Consider the following 24,954-nt stretch of genomic DNA (forward strand, 5'->3'; position numbering starts at 1 on the left):
CCTGCCCAGACTGGAATCTACTGGGACTTAAAAGCACTCTCTCTGGGCTCATTGGAGGCAGGCAGAGGCCTTTTGTTTTTCTCTCTCTACCCCAGACCCCGGTGTGCAGTAAAACCACCAGTAACTGCTCTGCAAATGATCAAATTATTATGTTTATTTGAAGTGAGATGATGGAAAAGCTGGCCAGGCTGATTTTGGATCGAGTGGCCCATCACGATACCTGAACAAGCAGTTGTGAGGGTGGGCCTGGCCCACCCCTGGAGCATCTGCTCCAGGCCTGTCCTATGGCTGTGCCCAGCTCAAGCTCTGGAACGGTCTCTCTGAGGAGCAGGGCCTGGAGCTGGGTTTGCAAAGCCAGAGCTACCACCAGAAGAAGGGCTGGGCTGGAGCAGGACCAGGAGAGGAGACCCGACAGTCCAAGGGACAGGGTGCCCGCAGCTTTCAGGCGCTGCCAGAACCTGCCGGCAGACCCCAGGCCACCCATGAGGCCGCAGGGCAGGCCTCACCAGGAATGACATCTGGTGTCTGAGGTGACCTTTTATTCCCCTAGATAATAATGCGTGCCATCTTTTTAAATGAGTTCTCTAAAGCAAAGACTAAGCATCTACATCTTACAAAATACCAAAAAAGGAAAAGAAGGGATCCTATAACAGAAAGTACTTCCTTCTTCCAGAAGGAATTCTGAGTCTCAAATAAAGAGAAGATCTTCTTTTAATATTGTTTTTCTTTCTGTATAAGAGAAGCAGACATTATTATTCATGACTATCCATCAATTTGCATATGTAATTATAATTGCAATGCAATACATATGAATATAATTTATATGGACAAGATCCACTTTAACCTAAGTGTTTCCACTAATTCTACTAATAGGTTTTTAAATAAGTTTCCTATCCTGTGTTCCCACACAGAGTTTTGCTTGCTCTCAGAAGCGTTTGTTTACAAACAGCACTGGCTTTCCTTTCAATTCAGAGAAAACGCCCTGTCCAAGTGACACAGTGACATCATCATCATTCATCAGTCAAACCACCTGTCCTCTTGAGGCATTTCTCTGTGTCATTTACAGCAGTTCACCAGAGACAAAAACGTTTTATCTGAAAAAAGACAATAGAACAGGAAGCTGAAGAAGACACTTTTACAATAAAAACATTCTAAAAAAAGTGACTTTTGTCTGATTACATTTGGAATTGGAATTTGCTTCTATCCAGACCAGTTACCAGTCCTCAGTCCATAAAACCAGCACTTCCAGACGAAGGTTCCAGGCATCACAGTGCACAAGAAATATCAGACTTTAAAGTGCTCTGAAAATGAATTGACTCAAAGAAATAATACGGACTATATTAACTGCTGAATTCTACTGGTGACAGAATGAGTTGAGGCTACTATAATTTAGAATAACCTTAAAAACAGATACATTTTAAAGTGTTCCAAAAGAACTTGAAGGTATTGTACTTGAAGGTATTCTCGCAGTGCTGAAGGCTCACACTAGTGTATTTCCAGAGGTGACAGTTTTAATAGTCATATTGGAGACGCTTAGTGACCTGTGAGCCATGGTTACTCCCCTAAGCTAAACCGCAGTAAACCCTAAGCTCCTCTAGAAGTAATATCTATTTACATGTGAAGATTTCAAATTCTCAGGTATACATGAGTGCATTGTGAGATGATTAGGCCCAGACCTGTGAAGACACAAACAGATAGATTTTAGACCTTTGTAGTTAACAACTTATAAAACTTGAGCTTAAAGAGATAAAATTAGTCTATTCACACACATGCATGGGCATACGTGTGTGTACACACACACACACACACACACACACACCATCCAAAACAGGGTGCTCCTGTGCCTTAGAAGGATAACACTGTACTCCTAGCAATGCAAAGGTGCTTCTTTGCACCTGATCCCCTCCTCCCTTAGTTAATTGTTTGTGGGGCATCTGCAGCCTCCTTACTAGGGTCTGGTTACTCTTACAGATTGACAACCAAAACCATTTGAACCCATACAGCTCACCGTACACATTAACAGGACTTTACTCATTTAGGACACTCTTACCCAGGAAGATGAACTCACAGATAACTTTTTTATTCGCTTCAGGAATTTTGCAAAAATCCTTTTTTCTATCCTAACACTAGACTACTCAACTTACCCTCTTTAGAAAATACACCCACGTCTCAGGACAATATAGGGCATCGAATGAGTACTTACTTTTAAAGGGTTTGTTCGAAACCCTCCCCCACCCATGTCCAGCAATCCTAAAACTATTATGCCACAAAGTTGTCCAATCCTAATTAAGTGGCCCCCAACAAAAACCTGCCTTAAACCAGACCCAAGAAACCTCATGCATGCCTTTGTCCTCCTCTTCTGAGATGCCACTACACCTCTACCAATTCTTGATGTTCCACACTGAGGTAAGCAATCAATTTAGCTTTGCTCTATGAATGGGCATCTTTTTTTTTTTTTTTTTGAGACAGAGTCTTGCTCTGTTGCCCAGGCTGGAGTGCAGTGGGATGGTCTCGGCTCACTGCAACCTCTGCCTCCTGGGTTCAAGCGATTCTCCTGCCTCAGCCTCCCGAGTAGCTGGGACTACAGGTGCCTGCCACCATGCCTGGCTGATTTTTGTATTTTTAGTAGAGACGGGGTTTCACCATGTTGCCCAGGTTGGTCTGGAACTCCTGACCTCAAGTGATCTGCCCACCTCAGCCTCCCAAAATGCTACAATTACAGGTGTGAGCCACCACGCCCGGCTTAAACAGGCTATTTTGGTAGCATTTTGGGGGAGCCAACACTCAACAAGGTTATGGAGCTATCTTTGAGAATTTAATGAAAGCCATGCGGACAAAATGCATACACCCCAAATTTGGCATATATAATTTCAGGGGCTTCACTTTCAAAATTAAGCTATAGGAAAACTAAAAAAAAAAAAAAAAAAAAGGAAGATAAAAGTAATAATTTCAGGGGCTTCACAGCCTCTTGGATCTGTGACCCTCGTCATCACACGGTTAATAACTGTAGTAAGAACCCTATACTACAGGAGAAGAGACTGGTTATCTGTGGTTTGCCAAAGGCTAGAATCACAAGAATCAGACTTTTAGGGTCAAAAGGAACTTTCTGGATGATGAAGCCTAACTATTCCCTCACCTACAGGCTGATACGCAGTTGTCGAATCTGTGGGAGAATACCTGCATTGATGGGGCACTCACTACCTCTCCAGGCAACTAGTTCCTCCTGTGGCTGTGGGCAGAGTGGAAATGAGAGCTCGGCGAGGCTGACCAGGCCCACCCGAGCTTACTCTGAAAGCCTTCCCTCTGCTTCAGAAGGCCTGTCACCCCTCTTCTCTCCTCTCACACCCAGGAAAAGAGAAAACCCTCTCTCTTACTCTGAGGGTATGATCCCATGATCCTGAGCAGAAAGCAGTCCCATCGGGCGAAACTCGTAGAGTGCTAACGCGGTTTTCATGGCCAAACAGGATGGAGACCCGGGACCCTTTGAGAACATCCCAGACGTTGATAGTGTAATCATTGTATCCAGCAAACAGCAGGCGACCTTGAAGCAGGGTGAGATGATAGCTGTTAAGCCAGTTCCTTGCTTCCTGTTTCTCATTACATGACTGTCACTCACTCACTCATTCAGTAAGCAGTGATTCAGGCCCACTGAGTCCTAGGCACTGTGCTTTACCTTGAGGATTTAAAGGGGAGAAAGCACAGTCACGGCCCCTGGTGGAGGATGTGGGGCCGAGAGGAACAGATCACTGTAGCATCCCATGGTAACAGCCATAATGCAAGTGCTTTACACATGTAAAGTGCTATGGGACCAGAGAGGAAGGGGGATCAAGGGGGACACTGCAGACACAAAAAAATTATTTCTAGTCATTTGCTAGTTAACAACTTGTAAAACTTGTTTAAAGAGAGAAAGTTAAAGTGACATTTGAGTTGGCTCTTGAGGGTTGAATAGGAGTCTGTCATGCAGAGAAGGCAGGGAAAAGATGTTCCAGGCAGTAGCAGGAACTTCCTGTGCAGTTAGTCTAGGGATGTGTCTGGGGAAATCGAGTGGTCCAGGTAGCCAGCCTGTTACCTCTGCTTTAACTTTCTATTTTGCTTTCTTTCTTTGACATGATCTTTCTGGAGCTATGCTTTTTCACTAGCAACTTCCCACAAAGGAGCCATGAGCTTCAGGGCACTGAGAAGGGACTCATTTTATTTTTTCCCTTTGAGTCGGAGTCTCGCTCTGTTGCCCAGGGTGGAGTGCAGTGGCACAATCTCAGCTCACTGCAAGCTCCATTTCCCAGGTTCAAGCGATTCTCCTGCCTCAGCCTCCTGAGTAGCTGGGATTACAGGCATGCACCACCATGCCCAACCAATTTTTGTATTTTTAGTAGAGACAAGGTTGCACCATGTTGGCCAGGCTGGTTTCGAACTCCTGACCTCAAGTGATCGCCTGCCTTGGCCTCCCAACGTGCTGGGATTACAGGTGTGAGTCACAGTGCCTGGTCAAGAAGGGACTCTTGCTTAACCTCCACCTTAGAGAAAAGTTCCCTTTGGGGCATGAAGAGAAGCAAAGACTGGGGAGAAAATGCCTGAGAGCATTGCAGAAGTGAATTTCTGACACTTCACTGCCTTGAAGGACAGCATTAGGTAAGTACACAGCCTTCATCTCCCCCTGGAGTGAATGGGGCTAGGGGAAGTTTCCTGCAGCAGGGCAAAGTGGGAGGTCAGAAGCTCAGAGGAGGAAAACTGGTGCAAATGTGGATGATTTCGCATACTGGTCCACAGGAAGCTCGGTTAATGAAAAGAACTGAGTGATGGTAGAGCGCTAGTTTCATTCCGGTCCTGTCTTACAATCCCGGAAAAAGTTTCTGAAATAAAATCTTACCACTGAGGGAGAAGTCCACGCTGGATGCTCCAAATATGATACTCTCTTTGGAATAGATGGCGACCTCCCTGTCTGCCCGCAGGTCATAGAGGCGACACTGGGGGGCAAATAAATAAAGCAGCACTTACTTCTGGCTTCAGTTTGGTGATGTGATGACCACAGAGCTACAGGTAGGTGCTAGTGACTTGTGTAGTTTAAAGGATGAAGGAAAAACTTCTTAGTTTTCCCTACTGTTATTTCATCCTTTAGTCCCGACTCCTATTAATTTCTATTAGTCAGTAAAGAGTCCCAATTCCTATTAATCTCTATGAGTCAGTAAAGAAATGACAAATACAGCAAATTTCTTCAGATATAAAAACAAAATGAGGCCCCACCTTTTTTTTTTTCTGATAAAGGACACAGTTGATTGTAGAAAATTTTGAAATATTCAGAAATGTATACAGAAGGAAATGAGGGTCACCCTAAATCCTAGAGGTATTTACTAATTTTGAGCTATTTTCTTCAGTCTTATTTCTATTTTATGTGTGTATCTGAATGGGCTGGATGTTTCATTATTGTTTCTATTAACATTAGGTTATACGTACTTTCTCACATCATTAAAAGAAAACTTCAAAAAACGTTATGTACATTGTTACTGAATATATCAGAATCTATTTAGCCAAATCCTGTTGTTTCGGTTGTGTTTAATTTTTCTCTTTTATAAATAATATTATGATGACTATTCTTACATAAAAATCTTTACATGTGTTTCTGGTATTTTCCTTAGACGAGGTAAGAAATAGAATCCTTAGAAGAGTTATCAGGAAATAGCACGACCAGATCAGAAGTAGAGATGTTTTATTTTATATTTTATTTTATTTTGAAATGGAATTTCGCTTGTCACCCAGGCTGGAGTGCAATGGCGTAATCTTGGCTCACTGTAACCTCTGCCTCCCCAGGTTCAAATGATTCTCCTGCCTCAGCCTCCAGAGTAGTAGGGATTACAGGTGCCCGCCACCTCGCCTGGCTAATTTTTGTATTTTTAGTCTCATTTAGTAGAGATGGGGTTTCACCACATTGGCCAGGCTGGTCTTGAACTCCTGACCTCAGGTGATCCACCTACCTTGGCCTCCCACAGTGCTGGGATTACAGGCGTGAGCCACCATGCCTGGCCAAGTAGAGATGTTTTCAAGCTCTTGATTCTTATCTGCCCTCTAGCAGGGTGGTGCCAACTATCCTGACCCCAGGCTTGTTCCAGGCTCCCCATCAACCCAACCTCTGAGCATTTCTTTGCTAATCCAAGTGGCAAAATGGGCATCCGACCACTGAAAACTTAAAACATACATTTCTTTGATTATGGGTGACTTTGAAAACATTTTCAGGTGTTTACTTGCCATTTTGGATTTACTGCTTTGTAAATGACCTGCATTTTACCCTCTTCTTTAATTGGAGTGTTTGTTTTATTGCTTATGTAACCCTATTCATATCTACAGGATTTCAACTTGGCCTGTACTGTACGTGGCAAGAAGTTTCCATGATGTATTCCCTTATATTGTTATGTAGCTTTGACATACAGAAGTTTTAAATTTTCATTATTTCAAAACTCTCAATCTATTCTTTTGTAATTTCTTTAGCAGAAAATTAGAATTAAAACCATTACTTCATAAGGTATTTGATATTTTGAGGGCAACAAGAAAATATTTTTTCTCTTGAAAATAATTTGGCAATCAGTATCAAAAGCCTTAAAACTGGGTCTATTTATGGCTCAGCAAGTTATGTCTGAGAATGCTAAGGAAATGATAAGCAAGGTACAAAAACACTAATAGCAGTGTTTTTAACAGAGAAAAAAAAACCTTGATAAGAGCCAAAAATTCAAGACGAATGTCACGTTCATAACATGGAATACAACTCAATCATTAAGAAAATATAATGGAGAGAAATATTTATCGGCCTGGGAAAATGTTCACATTCTGTTAAGTGAAAATGCCAAATTAAAAAGCATTTTGTTTGTCAAAAAGAAAAAAAGTCAGAAAGGAATTCATCCAACTATGATTTTTCTTGGGTAAGGAGATCAAGGTAATTTAATATTCCCCCAAATTTTCTTCATTGAGTACTCATTACTTCTGTAACCAGAAAAATAGTTATTTTCTAAAAATAAGTTAGCAGATCCCTCTATTGAATAGGAAAAGCTCTCAATAACTTAGAAACATACCGTAGCATCATCTGACCCTGAAGCAAAGGCATCTCCACTGGGGTAGTACCTGCAGAGAGAAAGTACTTTATCTAGGGTGGTGATTCCCGACCCTGGATGCCCATCAGAACCATGCTAGGCCCTTGGAATCAGAATCTCTACTTCTAGGGACTTAAGGAATATTTGCAGTAGAAGACGGAAGAGGAAGCTCATATGTCAGGCCCACTGACTTCTAGTTTTCTTCCCTGTTAGTGGGAGACAATGACGCTGGCCTTGTAGAGTGAGATAATGTGTGTTGATATCAGGCACAGAACACAGAGCAGACCCCCTGTAAATATAGTTTCCCTCAATCACATATCTAATTCCTAAGACTTGGCCCAGAGCTCAGGGATAAGAAAGGGGTTATGAGCACAGACACGGAATTAGATGCACAAAGCCACATTGGATGTCTGCACTGACCATTTACTACCTGCGATACTTTTGGCAAATGACTTCCTCTTGCCCAGCCTCAGTTTCCTCATCTGAAAAGTGAGAGTAATAATGCATATTTTCTGCTGTGAAGTTTACATAAGACAGTCCATGCAAAGAATCTGGCATGGTGCCAATTAAAACACATTCCATGAATGATGATTATTACTGCTATAGTCATTCTCTTTTCAATGATTAGTGAGAAATATGGGTCCTAAATTATAATCCAGAGGCAGAATGAGAGCAAATGTCTTTAAACCCCTCCGCTCTGCCTCACCCGGCTGTGTTCCCCACACCTTCCATTGTTTCTTTTTTTGTTTTTTTGAGACTGAGTCTCACTCTCTCACCCAGGCTGGAGTACAATGGCCTGAACTCGGCTCACTACAAACCTCCACCTCCCAGGTTCAAGCGATTCTCATGTCGCAGCCTCCCAAGTATCTGGGATTACAGGCACATGCCTCTATGCCTGGCTAATTTTTGTATTTTTAGTAGAGATGGTGTTTCACCATGTTGGTCAGGCTGGTCTCGAACTCCTGACCTCAAGTGATCCACCCTCCTAGGCCTCCCAAAGTGTTGGGATTACAGGTGTGAGCTACCACACCAGGCTTGTTTCTTCTTTCTTGTGCCAGTGACTACCCTATAGCTCCACAAAAGCCAGAGGAGGAGCAGCCCTTTAAAACAGCTAAAGTTATTCCTCCTAACCGCGGGAGGGGAGAGTCAAAACATTTGGCAAACGAGAGCTTGACTTTGTGTGACTAACTTACACTGGCCTGAAAGACGGGGATGGAGAAGAGAAAAGCTGGATGAGAAATGTTAACCATTTTCAGCTCTGCCCCAGTCAGTCCATCACGGTGTGGGCACATTATGTTTTTGAAAGCATTATGAATTCATGGAGTATCTGACGCATCCATATTCCAATGTCAAAATGATTTCTAGATTAAATACCATTTGGGGCCACATGGGCTATGATTTCCTTCTGCTGGTGGGAAGTTCAGGGACCAAGTGTATTATCTTCCAGGTAATACGTAGATTATCTGGAAGAGACTTTTTGTGCCCCCAGTGTCCCCTCTCTCTCTCCTATAGCTATGGTTAAATAAAAGCAGGATTTTTTTGAATGGCACCAAACCCAGGGGGTGCTACTGGAATTCAGTGGCTGGGCCACACGGATGGTAAATGTCTTACATGGAACATTCCCTTACAATGAAATGTCCTTCCCAAAATGCTAATAGTGAACCCCACTGAAAAACACTGGTTTGTTTTGTTTTTCCTGGGCACACGGCAGAATGAAAACTATGTTTCTAGTCTTCCTGTAGCCAGATGTGGCCATACGATCATGTTCTGGCTCATGGGATGCAGACAGAAGCGATAAGCGCAACTCTCCTCTACCAGCCAGCTGGAAAGAAGGCATGGTGGTAGGCCAGTGGGGGCAGGAGAGGGAGCACCATCCTAGGGAGTGGGTTGCGAAGACAGAATGAGCTGTCATAGCAGCTCAGATTTTAAGGTGAGAAAAAACTTCCATCTGGTTTAAGTCACTGTTATTTGGGCTTCTCTCATACAAGCCCATGTCCTAACTAATCCAGTGTACTACAAAGGGCATGCTAAGAGAACAATGACAATGCTCAGTATAACCTCAGCCTTGGGTAGACATGGTAGCCAGTGTTTGCCCTGGAAGAAAATCAAAAGGTACCCTGAACATGGCCCACTGAATCAGTCCCTGTAGCATCCGTAAGATGAGTCTCAGCATCAATTTACACCGTTCCATAAAATAACTTAATTGAAACTGCATTCACTCTATATAGAAAAATGGCCATTTAAATTTTTAAGTTATAGTGTTCTCTATCAATAATTGGGTTTATGTCTCCATTTATCAACATCTTCTTTTATTTCTCCCATTAAGAATTCATAAATAGTTTAAAAAGTTTGGTTACTTCAAATACTTTAAAAAGCAAGATTTTATCTCTCTCTCTCTCTGACTTCCTCAGTGCAGGAGGAGATCGATGAGTGAATTGGCCATGCAGTGTGGTCCCCCTCACACAGGAGGGCACCTAAGTCAGCCCTGGAAACCAGGGGGGCTTCGTGGACAGAGGGAAGCTTACGTTGAAAACTGATGGTCAAAGGAGGTTAAAGGCAGAGGGCTCAGGGGAGATGAAACAGCTCAGGTGAGACAGTGTGCATTTTATTTTTTTATTATTATTATTTTGGAGAAAGAGTCTCACTCTATCGACCAGGCTGGAGTGCAGTGGCGTGATCTCGGCTCACTGCAACTTCTGCCTCCTGAGTTCAAGCGATTCTCGTGCCTTAGCCTCCCAAGTAGCTGGTATTACAGCCATGTGCCACCATGTTTGGCTAATTTTTGTATTTTTAGTAGAGACGGGGTTTTACCATGTTGGCCAGGCTAGTCTCCAACTCCTGACCTCAAGTGATCTGCCCACCTTGGCCTCCCAAAATGCTGAGATTACAGGCATAAGCCACAGCGCCCAGCTGAGTGTGTGCATTTTAAAGCTGTACATTGGCCCTCCATAGCCATGGGTTCTACACTCATGGATAAAATCAACTGCTGATTAAAAATATTCTAAAAAAGAAAAGGATTGTTGCATCTGTACTGAACCTTTTTTCTTGTCATCATTCTCCAAACAATACAGTCTAACAACTATTTACATTGCATATACATTTATTAGATATTATAAGTAATTGAGAGATGATTTAAAGTACATGGGAGGATGTGCATAGGCTATATGCAAACACTATACCACTTTAATTTTATTATTTATTTATTTTTATAACTTCAGCATACCCTGAGAAAATACTACATACTTTTATGTAGGATTTTGGTATCTGAGGGAGGTCCTGGAACCAATCTCCCACAGATACCAAGGAATGACTATACTTTATTAATACATAGGGGCTTATTTTTGTGGCTTTATCTTCTATCTTGCATTTTACTAACTTCATTTACTATCTGTAGTGATTTTCAGATTGATTTCTTTTGATTTTCTAGGTAATTACTGCATATTTACAATAAGTGAGAGTCCTTTTGCTTTTTTCCTTATCCCACATTTGAGGGCAAGGAGTACTAAAGTAAGTACGTATTGTTTTTTGTTCTTGTTTTTAAGAGAAACAATTCTCGTGTTTTCCCACTAAGTATAATGAAGATTCTTGGGAGTTCTGAGTATAATGAAAATACTTTATAAACTGTCTCAACAGTACCATCTTCCATACATGGCAAGTCCTGACCTCTCTCTTAGGATCTAATTCATGGATCCTGCTACTTACTTGACATCTTGAATGTTTAATAGGCATCTCAAACCTAACCAGCCCCAAAGAGAGCTCCCCAATCCATGTGCAAAACCCACCTCTTCCCCCTATCCTTCCAGTCTTCCCTGTCTTAGCACATGGACTGCTGCTTACTGCCCTCGATAAAAGACGTGGGTTCCCTAAGCTCAGGGTTCTTCTAGAGTGCATCCCTTGCATCTGCCAGTGTCATTTGGCCCTTTTCATGTCTCCCTGTGGAACTGGGGCTCAAATACCAGCACAAACAAGCTGATATCCTGGCTATTGCCATTACTATTAGTAATAAACTGTCTTTCATCTCTGACCCAGGAGTCTCGTGTCTTCTACCAGCATCCATGAGCTATGGCAGCCCAACTTGTTAACATGTAGGTAGACAAAATCTCAGACATTTCGTAATTCTTGACATTTCTGTCTCCACCATGTCTTCCTTAGTTCCAGTCACCATCGTTTCTTTGTCGAACTCACACAACCACCTCTAACTGGTCGTCATTTTTCCATTCTTGCTCCCTACAATGTCTTCTCCATATAGCCAGTGATCTGTTTGGTTTGTTTGGGTTTTTTCTTTTTGAGACACGGTCTCACTCTGTTGCCTGGGCTGGAGTGCAGTGGCACCATCTCGACTCACTGTAGCCTCAATCTCCTGGGTTCAATCGATCCTCTCACCTTAGCCTCCTCCGCACATCACCATGCCCAGCTAAATTTTTGTATTTTTTTTTTTTGGTAGAGACAGGGTTGCACCATGTTGCCTAGGCTGGTCTCAAACTCCTGGGCTCAAGCAATCTGCCCGCCTCGGCTTCCCAACAGAGAGATCTTTTATGATCAGGTTAGCCACCCCTACCCCTCCCAACTCAAAACTCTCCAGTGACCACCTGGCCTTTTTTTAGGTCCCTTAACCTCTCATCTCTGTGCTTTTCCCCCAGCTCTTTGCGTGCCTGGCTCTTTCATCATCCTGGCCTCAATGTAAATGTCACCTTCTCAGTAAGGCTGTCTTTGACCTCTAAGAAATGACCCATCCCATCTCCCTATTTTACTTTTACCATAGTAGTTATCAGTATCTGAAATTGTATATTTGTGTTTGGTCTAGTTTGTCTCCTGTAAGAAAGTAGAGACCTTGTCTATCTTGTTCACTAGTCTATTCCCAGTTTCTAGAATAATATCTAGCATATAAATACTCAGTAAATATTTATTGAATGAATGGATGAAAAATGCTGATTCAACCTAGGGAGGATATTAATTGCTCCTAATGCAATTAAATTAAAATTCTCCATGAGTTCTGAAGCACTGTTCAGTTCCACCACAATCAGCCTTTCTTCCTGGGGAGGCCTCTCTCAGCCAAGTAAACTGATCTGGAGGCGGTTCCTTGGCTAAGGATTACCCAAGCCAGGCAATGCCGGCAGAACAGAGAGGTGGCATGAACATTCTACTCACTGACCGGACACTGTTGATGTCAGATTCATGTGTTTCAAAGGCCTGCACACACTGACCGGAGCGCATGTCCCACACCATGGCTTTCTTGTCACATCCCTACAAATGCAAAATTACCCAGAGTTATGACCACTTCAAGGAATGTCTATAGACAAGGCATGAGTCCCAGTTATATAACAGAGACCATTTATTTCCCATTAGCAAATGGTTGACAACACACTTTTCTGAGACTAGCTTTACCTGAGGGCAGTTTCCTCAGTCAGAAAGCCCTTAGCAGCCTAGAACTAGGTCTTGGGATGGGAGGCAGGAGGCAAGGCACTCAGCTTCCTCTTTTAGCTTGTTTTCTTCTTTTGAGCATTTCCGAATGGAGGCAAACCCTTCTTACCCTCCCCTGGGCATCTCCCTTCCCTTCGTTTTCCCTCTTTTCTCTCTTCTCTTTATACTTGCCTCCCTAAGCCCAGAGGGCAAGGCAGGCAGGCAGTGGTGCGTGGTGGGCCCTCTCTAGCTGTGACATTAATGGGTTGGCAGCGCCCAAATGGAGCAGCTGAGAGTCCCAGCTTTGTTTCGGTGTATGGAGCAGCCCTCAGCAAAGCTGGAGAGCCAGGCGCCCCGGGCCATCTGCACCCTCAGCAGCATGCCAGGCTGGGAATCCGCAAACCAGAGGCCCATCAGGGTGCTGCCATTGACGCGCCGGGTGGCTTAGGCAAGTCACCTCCCCGGACGTCCGCCTCAACACCTGTAAAGTCAATGCTGTCTTCAGGTTGCTAACATGACCCAGAGGGTCACAGACGTGAGGGTTTTCCCATTATCCTGTCAAGGCTCTGGGAGCAGTTTGATAGGTTCCTGCAGAGTGGTCATGGTATCAAGCTCAAGAAGCAGAATGTGGACTCTCAATAGTCAAAGAGCTTAAATGGTCAAACAGCTTAAACAGTCAAAAAGTAACAGCTTAAAATTGGTGTCCAAGTTATTGGTTTCAACTTGGAGCAGAGGGAGGTGTGTAATGAAGCACCATCACACATCTGAGGAAGGCCCGTGGCCCGAGTGTCTTTACTGAAAATGTGGGCAAAGAAACCAGAAAGGCCTTCACGTCTTTAGAGGACAAGAAATTGGATGCAGTTTAGTGCTCTGGATGAGACAATATGATCTCCAGTAATAGCAGTAATTTTTTAAAAACACAGTAGAGTCGAGGAGAGATAAACACAGGGATACCAAGGCAAAGGGGTGAAACATCTACACATGGCCGAATACCCAGGAAGAAAATCAGGGTCCCTGCTGACTACAGCTCATACCGCCCTGGCCTGGCTCCTAGGATCAATGTGTGGGCAGCCTGGAGCAAAGGTCCCTTAGGTGTCCCAGCTGCAGAAGTCACCTGACAGTGTGTGCGTCACTGTCCTGTCTCACCACTGCCTCCTGACGGAGGTGAGACAGGACCCGTGGGAAGGTCAGCTGGCCCAGCTCTCTGTCCCTATTCTCAGGCTGTCCACAGAAAGACTCGCCCCTCCCATTTGCACACACACTGCAAACTCTTTCATCTACTGCTTGCCCCATCCTGGGGAGGGAAGTGCAAACACCACTGTGCACTATGCCCAACTGATAGAGGACGCAACTTCCAGTCAGGCAGCAAAGCCCCGACCCAGGCGCCCTGACTCCTAGTCTAGCGCTTCTCTGAGTCTCTGTGGCCCTGTGTGCCAACTCTGAGCTTTCAAAGCCTCTGTTTCTTGCACCCTGTGATGGGAGGGAGGATGGTGGCTGGCAGGGGTGGGGTGGGAGAGTGCCCCACAGGCCCCAAGGCCCTGGCGGCATCACGGCGTTGCCTCAGCTCAGTAGCCATCTGACCTGCCATGCCCTTGTGTGCGTCTCTGATGCTCTCAGATGCTAAGTCTCTGCTATTTATTTGAGGAATGACATTTTAAAATGTGGCAGATACACACTTTGAGTTGCAGCACTCATACAGGAGAACATTCCAGATTACTCTATAGACTGCTAACATCAGTGGCAGAACAGAAGGAGGCCCAAACAGCTCAGCCCTGTGGCTGCCCACCAAGCCCCCAAGAGGGGCCTGGAGCCAGTGCGGTCACTGCAGGAGCTGGGGGTTTAGTGGGGAGTTGAGGACAATTCCTGCAGTCCCTTCTAGGGACGTGCCTAGGCTAATCCCATGAATGGACAAGAACTGCCACCATAAGCCTCCTTAGTGGACACAGGAGCCCTAGGGAGTTTCCGTTGGGTCTTTACCCCAGACACGAAGGTGTTTCCAGTTTCTGAGGGGGCCAGGTCCAAGCAGAGGACGTCAGCCCCATGTCCGTGGAAGCTCTGCAGTAGCTGCCCGCTCTCCACATCCCACAGGGCACACGTGCCATCGCCGCTCGCTGTCAGGATCTGCCCGCAGAAAAGGACAGGAAGTGGGTGGCTGTGGTTATTGCTTCTGCCAGGTGCAGTCAATCAGAGGCTTAACGTTCTGCAGGAAAAAGCAGACTCTACACACACACACACACACGCACACACGCACACACACACGCACACACACACGCACACACACACACACGCACACACACACACGCACACACACACACACGCACACACACGCACACACGCACACACACACACGCACACACACACGCAGACACACACACGCACACACACACGCAGACACACACACGCAGACACACACATGCAGACACACGCACACACACACACGCGCACACACACGCGCACACACGCACACACACACACACACACACGCACACACACACACACACACACGCAGACACACACACGCAAACACACACACGCAGACACACACACACGCAGACACACACACACGCAAACACACAGACGCAGACACACACACACGCAGACACACCTGCTGTATCTGGGTTCATGCACAGAAATCTCTCTCCTACACAAAGAAGGAAAGAGTACATTTCCTACACTCTCACGGTCCTTGAGTTGTGTGTTTATGTGCCTGCCTCCCTGCAGAGCTGAAATCCTGACGGCCTCATGGTGGTACCTACAGGGCTCTACACACGCCTGGCTCATAGGAAGCGTTCCACTAGTCTCTGCTGCACGTTTGAAACCTTTGATGCCTCCCACTGCTGTGCGGGCCAGACACTTAAAGTTCTTCTTGGATACTGATGCACATCACTGGGCTGCTTGCTAATACAGAGTCTGGGGTGGGGCCTGAGAGTCTACACTTCTCACAGGCTCCCAGGGAACACTGAGGTTGGTCACAGGACACACTGGGAGCAGCAGGGGTCTAGGCAGCATCTTGTTGGACACGTTCTCTGTTGTTGCTTTTCCCAAGCACAGTGCTGTTCAGAGGCTTCCCAGGACCACTGACGGGTGCAAGAGGATATTCATGCATACACAGGTTCAAGAAACACTTGCTGTGTGCTGACAGTGTCTGCCAGGCACTTTGCTAATGCATGAGGGTTTGCAGAAAGATTGTGTCTCAGTTTCTGTTCTCCCAGAATTCAGTTTAATAGGATTGCCAGTAAGAATGAAACTAACATAATTCCCCATCCCTGTGTTAAACAATTCTGGGACCAGGCCAGCTTTCCTGTTACTATGTTAAACCAGACTGAGACCGAGTAAAAATAACTTCACTGCTTGCTGCAGAAAATACCTGCTCCTGGGAGAAAAGACTGTGAATCCATTAGACAACTTAACAAGATTAACAGCTTGCTCATCCAGACTCACTTCAAGACTGTTCCCTTGCTGGGCTCACCAATCCAAAGCTAAAATGGCTTTGCAAGACCCACCTTCAAATCACCAAGCCTGGACCCTGAAATCCTCTAAGTACCCTTCCCTAATTCCTCCATTTTCAGACCCTACTAAGATTCTGCCAGTGCAGGTTCTCCCTTACTGCAGGAGGTCAGATAACCTTAGCTTTGCTTGGTTGCAAGTATTTCTGATGTTCGCTTGGGGAGTTGACATCACCAGTGGACAAGGATCGAAGACAACAGCATGGGTGTCTCACCACTGCCTCCTGACGGAGGTGAGACAGGACCCATGGGAAGGCCAGCTGGCCCAGCTCTCTGTCCTTATTCTCAGGCTGTCCACAGAAAGACTTGCCCCTCCCATGTGCATACACACTGCAAACTCTTTCATCTACTGCTTGTCCCATCCTGGGGAGGGAAGGGCAAACACCACTGTGCACTATGCCCAACTGATAGAGGACGCAACTTCCAGTCAGGCAGCAAAGCCCCAACCCAGGCGCCCTGACTCCTAGTCTAGCGCTTCTCTGAGTCTCTGTGGCCCTGCAGTCACCGGGATCCAGTGACTGGATCCAGGTGTGCACACAGGAGGGTCCCAAATCCAGTGTGGTGATATCTGAGTTGGTCTTCAAGGAAGAGTGAGAGCTGGCCAGGTGAAGGAAGGGAAGGGGAGAGAGAAACTCCAGGGGGGCCTATGTCTGCACTAAATGAAAGGTGAGTCCGTTCACAGGTGGGGACTCAGCCTGAAGTCAAGAGGGCACTCTGGAAGCTTCTGGGCAGGAGAATGAGAAGAGCAAACGTATATTTTAGGAAACTCTGGCGGAGGCCCAAAGAGCCTCTAGATAGCTTACGAGTACAAAGGTCAGCCATAGAGTAAAGGCACACGGGGGTGCCAGGGGAAAGACACGGGGGCGGGGCTGAAGTTTTACTTTTTGTCACTGCCAGTGTGTGTGAGGCCTGGGCTCTGGCTGAGCATACCTTCCTGGGGTTGGGAGAAACGCAGTGAGGACTCAGTTCAGGGCCCTCATAGGCCCAGCTGGCGGCATCACAGAGCCCTGAGCCAGCTGGGTACTGACAGCAACGGAGGGGACCTGCAAGGGAGAAGCTCTGGATAGCAGAGCCTCCCTACTCCCTGCCTTCTGGCTGCTCCACAGGGCCTGGGTGGGGTGATAAGACTGGAGGAAGTGGCTCTTGCAGCGTAAGTGTCCGCAAGATAGCCCTTTGTGGGTGATGACTGATGGCTGAGGAAAGAAAAGAGGAATCAGGCCTTATGTGCCGCTAGCACACAATGCACCCACCGATCACACCACACCTTCAATTTCCAGCTGCTGATAGGGTCTCTCCTCCTCACCCTTTGCCCCCTTTGCCTTTTTCTTCCCCTCTCTCTTATATGTTAGGCCTTGCACATAAAGAATCTCATTTTCCCCCCAGCACTTTGGGAGGCCAAGGTGGACGGATCACCCAAGGTCAGGAGTTCAAGACCAGCCTGGCCAACATGGTAAAACTCCATCTCTACTAAAAATACAAAAATTAGCCAGTTGTGGTGGCTCATGCCTGTTGTCCCAGCTATTCGGAAGGCTGAGGCACGAGAATTGCTTGAACCTGGGGGGCAGAGGTTGCAGTGAGCTGAGATTACGCCACTGCACTCCAGCCTGGGCAACAGAGTAAGACTCGGTCTCAAAAAAAAAAAAAAAAAAAAACCTCATTTTTTTTTTCTTTTTCTGCAGGGAAGGAACAAATTACAAGGAGGGGAATCTGCTCCCACCCTAGCATTGAACCCACTGGCTGTCCACAGGACCCCCTCCAGCCTCGACTTCCCTCAGGAGGCCTGCATACATCCAATAAGATGACTTAAGCTGGCAAAGTAGCTTATGGACACACAAAACCTGAACCGAGGCTGAATTTGGGTATTAATATTTTGTTAGATGCTTGAATTCCCTTAGTCTCTCCTGGCCCACACCCACTAGTGGTTGTTCCAACTCACCGTTTTCCTAACACTTGCAATAACTTACAGTTTATTTTGAGATACCAGGTCCAAACAATTTTCTTTAAGCAACGACCCAGTCTTGCTCTTTAATTTAGGAAATTTTCATACCATACTGTTTGGTTAAAAAAATGAATAGTTTTTAAAAGTTAAAAGTAGATTTCTAATACTTTTCAATTTTGTGTTTGTGATCTTCATTATAAGTAAAAATAAATTTTAAAGACCATTTATTCACACAAATGCATTAAACAGAACCCCTAACTCATTGTCACTCATTTGTTCTGGAATGCAGAGAATTTGTAGGTTTAATACCATAGTCTCATATCAGCCACTTGAGTTTCTCTTTTATCATCCTAGATCCCAGGGATTGAAGAAAGCTGGAGGTTCATGAGTTCAGTAGTACCCAAACTAGGCTGTGTATCAGAATCACCCATGAAGCTTTGTGTTAATAATAATAAAATTGGCTGGGTGTGATGGCTTACGCCTATAATCCCAGCACTTTGGGAGACCAAGGCGAATGGATCGCTTGAGCTCTGGAGTTCAAGACCAGCCTGGGCAACACAGCGAGACCCCATCTCTACAAAAAGTACAAAAATTAGCCAGGCATGGTGGCGCATGCTTGCAGACCCACTACAGGTCCACCAGCTACTTGGGAGGCTGAGGCAGGAGAATCACTTGAACCTGGGTAGTGGAGGCTTCAGTGAGCCCAGACTGTGCCACTGCACTCCAGCCTGGGTACTAGAGAGAGACCTTGACTCAAAAAACAAACAAACAAACAAATAAATAACAGTTAACACTTACTAATATTTACCAGGGACTATACTATTTATATGAATCATCTCGTTTAAGTCTCAGAAAACCTTATGCAGGACAGATTTAATACTTTACTATCCTCATGTGCAGGTAAGAAAAATGAAGCATGCAGAAATTCAAATGCTGTCTAGGATCACTAGCTAGAACATGGTGGAGCCAGGATCTAATCTTACTGTCTGTCTCCGGAGCCACTCTTTACCTGCTCTGCCTCCCAGGCCACGTCCTCGCCGAGGTAGCCATCTGGGACTTCCCTCTATCTCTGGCTAAGCTACTTGTTGGAAAAGAAAGCACCTTTTAACCTAGAGGTGCCCCCTTTCATCCCCAACCCTGCCCTGTGGCAACACAGAGTGAGGCTGATGAGTCTCCACAGAGGGGCTTCAGATGCCTGATGGTCGCGGTAGCCCCCTGAGCCTGCCTTCATCCAGCTTAAATGTCCTCTGTTGCTTTGGTTTGCCTCAGGCCCAAAGACATCTGGTTTTGGCCACTGCAGCCAGCCAGTGGCCACAGTGCCCCCTGCTGAACAAGTCTGCAAGATTCCTGGTTAGGCTCAAATATTAGGTGTAAACAACAGGTGCACAATGGCGATATTGCAAGTCCCAACATCCCTCCTGTCAGCAACTGAACAACTACCCAGCCACCTGACCTCCCTGCTTCTAACCTCCCCATCCCCCCGACATCAATCACTGAAGCCAGAGTAAACTACGGAAGGCTGTAATCTAACTCAGACACCCTCCTCTTCCAAACAAACCCAAATCTGACTCACCCCTTAAGGGCTCCCGCCACCTACAGGGTCCAGCCCAGGCACTCAGGGAGCCCTGGGATCTGGCCCCACCCACCTCTCGGCTGCCTGCCTCCCACTGCGCTCCCTCACACGCTGTGGCTGCCTGGAGTGGCAGCGGTCCCTCTTCACTGACAGCAGCAAGTCTGTGACCAACCCCTCCTGCTCGGAGCTCCCCAGTTCCGCCACTGTCCAACCATTACTGGTTTTCATGAAGGTCCCTGAGGGCCAAGACTGAGCTTTTGGCCCCAGAGCCATGTGGTATCTGGCAATGTGGGTAGTAGGTACTGAGAAGGTTTGCTGAATAAGTGTGAATAAATAAATGATGCGGTGCTTTCACCACTTGCTAAATAAAACTTAGTCAAACTGTTAAAGGTTGTGTTGTTTTCACTGTAGTGTATTCAAAGTAGAGCAAAGATTTAATACGGTGAAGCATTTTCTTTTTGCGTTGGTTAAAACAGGACTGTAAAGTGAGATGCATGTAGTGCCCAGCTCTGAAGCCCGACAGCTCAGTGAAGCTTTACACACGTTAGCACGCTGACCAGGGCACAGTAACTGCCTCTACCCCAGGGGGTTCCCTGCTCCACTCCCACCCTCGCCAAGTCAATCAGAGGAGGATTTTCAATATGCCATGTAGTTTATCTCAACTCTATCAACCATCATTAGCCCCAACTTTCTCACGTTATTAAAAGTCATAATAATAACTGATGAGAAACAATGGGAGCTTCCCCTTAGAGCAAACTACTGGAGCACACCCATCTTGTTCACAGAGATGCCAAAAGCTTCCTCTCCTCTCTGCTCCTCTTTAGTGCTCCTTGGCAGGTCAACCTGACACCGGGGGCCGCTTATTTACCTGCATGTCAGAGTTGGTGAAGCTGCAGGCCGACAGGTAGTTGGTGTGCATAGCAACAGACTTCTTTTTGGCAGCCATGTTTTCATTTTTGTCAAACGTCAAGGGATACACAGAACACTTATTATCCAAACCACTAGGATGGAAAGAAAGAAGTACCAAAGGTTAATGCAGAGTAACAGAATATGTGTCTACTTTCCCAATCACATAAACTTTTCAACATATTCTCTTTAGTAGTATCATATATTGCAACCTTTCCTCCAACTTTTAAAGTTGTTTTTTTTTTTTTTTAAAATAGAGACAGGGTCTCGCTATGTTGCCCAGGTTGGTCTTCAACTCTTGGCCTCAAGCAATCCTCCCTTGGCCTCCCAAAGTGCTAGGATTACAAGTGTGAGCCACTGCGCCCAGCCAGTTTGAAGATTTTCAAACCTACTGTAAAACTGAAAAAAAAAAAAAAAAAAAAGAATAGTATACTGAATACCCAGATCCCTTCCCTTAGATTCAGATGTAACATTTTGTCATATCTGCAGGGGCAAATTCTGAACCATTTGACTGCAAACTGCAGATACGACATTTTCCTTCGGAACACTTTCATTTGCAAATTTACATCTCCTAAAAATAAGAACAGTCTCCTATCTACCACATCCTTGTCACATTTGAGAAAATCAACAAAACCTCCGTAACATCATTTAATAAGCCAGCCATATTCAATCTTCCCCTATTGTCGCCAGGATCCAGGGCCCAACCAAGGCTCACATATTGCATTCAGTTGTTATGCCTTTTTAAGATCTTTTAATCTAGAACACACTCTACCTACTGTTTGTTGTTCATGACAGGAAATCTTAAGATTGGCTGTGTATAGAATGTCAAATATGGTGGATTTGTCAGATGGTTTCTTAATGGTTAGATTCAAGTACTGTAGAACATTCTGGCAATAAGAGTATCAAGGTGCTACTGTGTACTTCTTTCTTATTGCTTCATGTCAGAAGGCTTGTAATGTCTCTTCCAAGATTGGTAAAGCCAACTTTGATTACTTGGTTAAGGTGGACCACTAGATATCTCCAGGGTAAAGGTAATTTGTTCATAATCAGTGATAATCTGTGGTGTGATATTTTGAGACCATAAATATATCCTTTCCTCAACCACTTTCATACAGAAACTTTATGAATCAAACCTTGCTTGAATCAAATATTACTTTAGGGGTGCAAAAGGGTGATTTATTTTGATAATGTCTTCCATATTTATTAGCTGGTGTTTTTCTGTAATGAAGAATCCTCCTTCCCACTATCACTGTACAGCCATAAATTTTTCTTCTTAATTGTATCATGATCCATTATTATCATTACTACATTTGATGCTCAAATTACCCCAAATTTGGGGCCGCTTCAAGCCAGCTCCTGTTTTGTTTTGTTTTGTTTTATATATGACGCCTATTGGTCCTTGAATGTTCCTTTACTTTCTAGAACAAGAAAATATCCTAGCCTCACTTTATTCTTTTCCCCCCAAAGATCTAACCCCAGCCTTACCCTAAGGTGCTCTGCTTTCTTTTTGTAGGGAACAATATTTAAGATGGGGTCACTGTTTTCTGACGCACTGGGAAAGCCAAGGGTCCCTTCTGCTTTCCCAGCTTCCTGGGAGATGCACAGGTGTATCCTTGGGTAGTTTCTTATCAGTAATTAGCTTTGGCAAACTTGTTTATAGAATGTGCAGGGGAGGCTGGGCGTGGTGGCTCACGCCAGTAATCCTAGCACTTTGGGAGGCCAAGGTAGACAGATCACCTGAGGTGAGGAGTTCAAGACCACCCTGGCCAACATGGAGAAACCCTGACTCTACTAAAAATACAAAAATTAGCTGGGCGAGGTGGCACACACCTGTAATCCCAGCTACTTGGAAGGCTGAGGCAGGAGAATTGCTTGAACCTGGGAGGCAGAAGTTGCAGTGAATTAAGACCACACCACCGCACTCCAGCCTGGGCAACAGAGTGAGACTCTTTGTCTTAAAAAAAAAAAAAAAAAAAAAAAGAATGTGCAGAGAATGATTTGCACTTAGGCTATGGTAAGGGACAAGCATGCTGTGGACTATGGTCCTCCCTGACCCCTGAGCTGGGATATGTCCTCCCCATCCTGAGTAATTTCTGTTGAGATACTTATTACTTAGGGTTATTTGCATTGGTACGAGAAGCAGGAAGGTTCTGCAGGGTGATGCATCCAGTGTTGAATCTCTGCTTTAGTACCCAACTAATGTTGTGATCTTGGTTACGTATTCATCTTCGAAATCCATGATGACACCTGGCCCAGTGCCTTGCACACAGGAGCTCGTAGTAAGTATACAATACCTAAATGAAAGCTTCTTGGGGATACGGCTCTTAAATGAGAAATACTTGTATATATAATCAATTGACACATTTTTGGGGGAAAGGGGATTGTGCCAATACCATTTGGGTTTTAGCTTTCAAGTTTGGAAACAACTGAGCGAGAGACCCAGGAGCCAGGTAAATTAAGATAAAAAATAACCCCATTATTACCTACGATGACATTTAGAGAATGTGGCATCAGTGCAGGTCTATGTGATAATACAGTTGCAGGGATGTCATACAGTCATGTTTGGGAAATGTTATGTCAGACTTGCCACTAGAAACTCAAATGAATCACAGCTGCTCTTAGCAGTTTTGGGAAAGGTCTGGGAAGGGGAGATGGTACTTCTACCTGCGATAAGGAGTATTAGTTTCATCTTCGACGCTCTCTCATCCACTAGACCCCTACATTTTAAAAAATGCCTTCATAAGTGTTCATACCTTGAACTTCCTCTGCGTTGGCCCCTGTAACAGCCAGTGAGGCAGCCAGGAAAGGTGCTAGCACCTCCCACATGGCAGGGTGGGGAAACAGAGATGACAAAGATCAGGGCGCCAGCCATCCCTCCACTCTGAACTCTGTGTCTGCACCAAGCTAAGTTACCAGAAAGCTATCTATCTGGGCCTGGTAATGCTGCTCTCTTCCTTCCATCCCACTACCCTCATGGGAATTCTTGCGCTGCATTCCATTTAGTGAGGGTAAAATTAAGAAACAGCCACAGCATCACTTCCTAAACTACTGTTGAAGACATTGTTCACTGTTACCATATTTACTATACATTGCAGAAGGGCCTACCCAATATATTCTTTCTACAATTTAGAACTGTGTATCTAATAGTTCAATATTGGACATTGAGGGATTATGTAACACATTCAGCTCTATGCATCTGCTAAAATTCATGTCCAATTAGAAATGTATTACCCTAGGATTTAAAAAAACATGGAGAACTTATGATTCCTACTGAATAGTGAAGAACTGACACTGCAGGAGAGGTCTGGCTTTTGCCCTCAGCTACTTGGAAGTGATCTCTGGGCCCCTGGAATGTCCTCCATGGTAAGAGTGGCTTGGTTTGCTTGGGACTTTGGGCACCACTTTAATGATGTGATTTATGATGGGGGCTTTCGGATGCGTCATATCAGGTCTGATCTCCAGAGGAACTTGAGACGAAAGGTATCTGCCCGAACTTCTAGAGAGACTGGAGACTAAAAGTAAACCACACAGGCAGGGTGTGGTCAAGCCCCAGTAAAACCTCTGCACACCTAAGGCTCAGAGGACCTTCCCCAGCTGGCAATACTCTGCATGTATTATCATACACCGTGGCCAAGAGGAAACAGCGCTGTCAGTGACCACCCCAGGGAGACGATGGCTGGCAGCTCCATGTCTAGACGCCTTCTGGCTTCTGCCCCAGGGGTCTCTTCCTTTGGCTGGTTCTAATTTGTATCTTTCCACTGTAATAAAACTGTGGGAGTAAGTACAGCACTTTCATGAGTTTGGAGAGTTGTTTTAGAGAATTCCTGGGGTTGTGGGGACCCTCAAATTTGCAGCCAGGATCTGAAGTAAGGGGCACTCTTGGAACTGTGCCTGCTAACTGTAGTTGGCTAAACCCCTTTGCACCAACCTTATAATTGTGGCCTATTTCTCCCTTGCTTGCTTTCTCTAATAGATGTGTTACACATGTAGTACAAATATATATATATATATATGTGTATATAGATATGTTTACATATATGTCTTTTATTATAGCACCTCTTATCCTTTTAGGAAGCAGATGGTGATAAATTTTATATAAATACTGGCATCCATCTATAAAGTGGAGACATAATCCACTTTTGAGCTATTTTAAAAATTAAAAAATATGGGCCAGGTGCAGTGGCTAACACCTGTAATCCCAACACTTTGGGAGGCCGAGGCAGGCAGATCACTTGAGGTCAGGAGTTCGAGACCACCTTGGCCAACATGGTAAAACCCCATCTCTACTAAAAAAAAAAAAACACAAAAATTAGCTGGGCATGGTGGTGCATGCCTGTAGTCCCAGCTACTTGGGAGGCTGAGGCAGAAGAATGGCTTGAACCTGGGGGACAGAGGCTGCAGTGAGCCAAGATCGTACCACTACACTCCAGCCTGGGTGACAGAGTGAGACTCCATCTCAAAAAAAAAAAAAAAAAAAAGTGAAATACATGTATGTGAACATGGGCTCCAAAGGGACATGTGGTCTTGGCCACTGGAAGGAGAATGAGAATATGT

The 24,954-nt window shown here is 45.1% G+C and overlaps 1 protein-coding gene across 1 annotated transcript in view; it reads right to left on the minus strand.

Annotated features, from left to right (window-relative positions):
• Nucleotides 1-1,115: 1,115 nt before the first annotated feature.
• Nucleotides 1,116-24,954, minus strand: part of GNB5 (guanine nucleotide binding protein (G protein), beta 5) — a 68,978-nt gene continuing 45,139 nt past the window's right edge. Inside the window, 7 exon segments of the mRNA XM_011986285.1 lie at nucleotides 1,116-1,676; nucleotides 3,375-3,541; nucleotides 4,868-4,964; nucleotides 7,059-7,107; nucleotides 12,229-12,320; nucleotides 14,454-14,597; nucleotides 20,363-20,495. Coding sequence (XP_011841675.1) covers nucleotides 1,665-1,676; nucleotides 3,375-3,541; nucleotides 4,868-4,964; nucleotides 7,059-7,107; nucleotides 12,229-12,320; nucleotides 14,454-14,597; nucleotides 20,363-20,495 — 694 coding nt within the window. The 3' untranslated portion in view covers nucleotides 1,116-1,664.

The sequence above is a fragment of the Mandrillus leucophaeus genome, unplaced genomic scaffold (assembly GCF_000951045.1).
Source record: "Mandrillus leucophaeus isolate KB7577 unplaced genomic scaffold, Mleu.le_1.0 Scaffold108, whole genome shotgun sequence".
Classification (NCBI taxonomy): Eukaryota; Metazoa; Chordata; class Mammalia; order Primates; family Cercopithecidae; genus Mandrillus; species Mandrillus leucophaeus.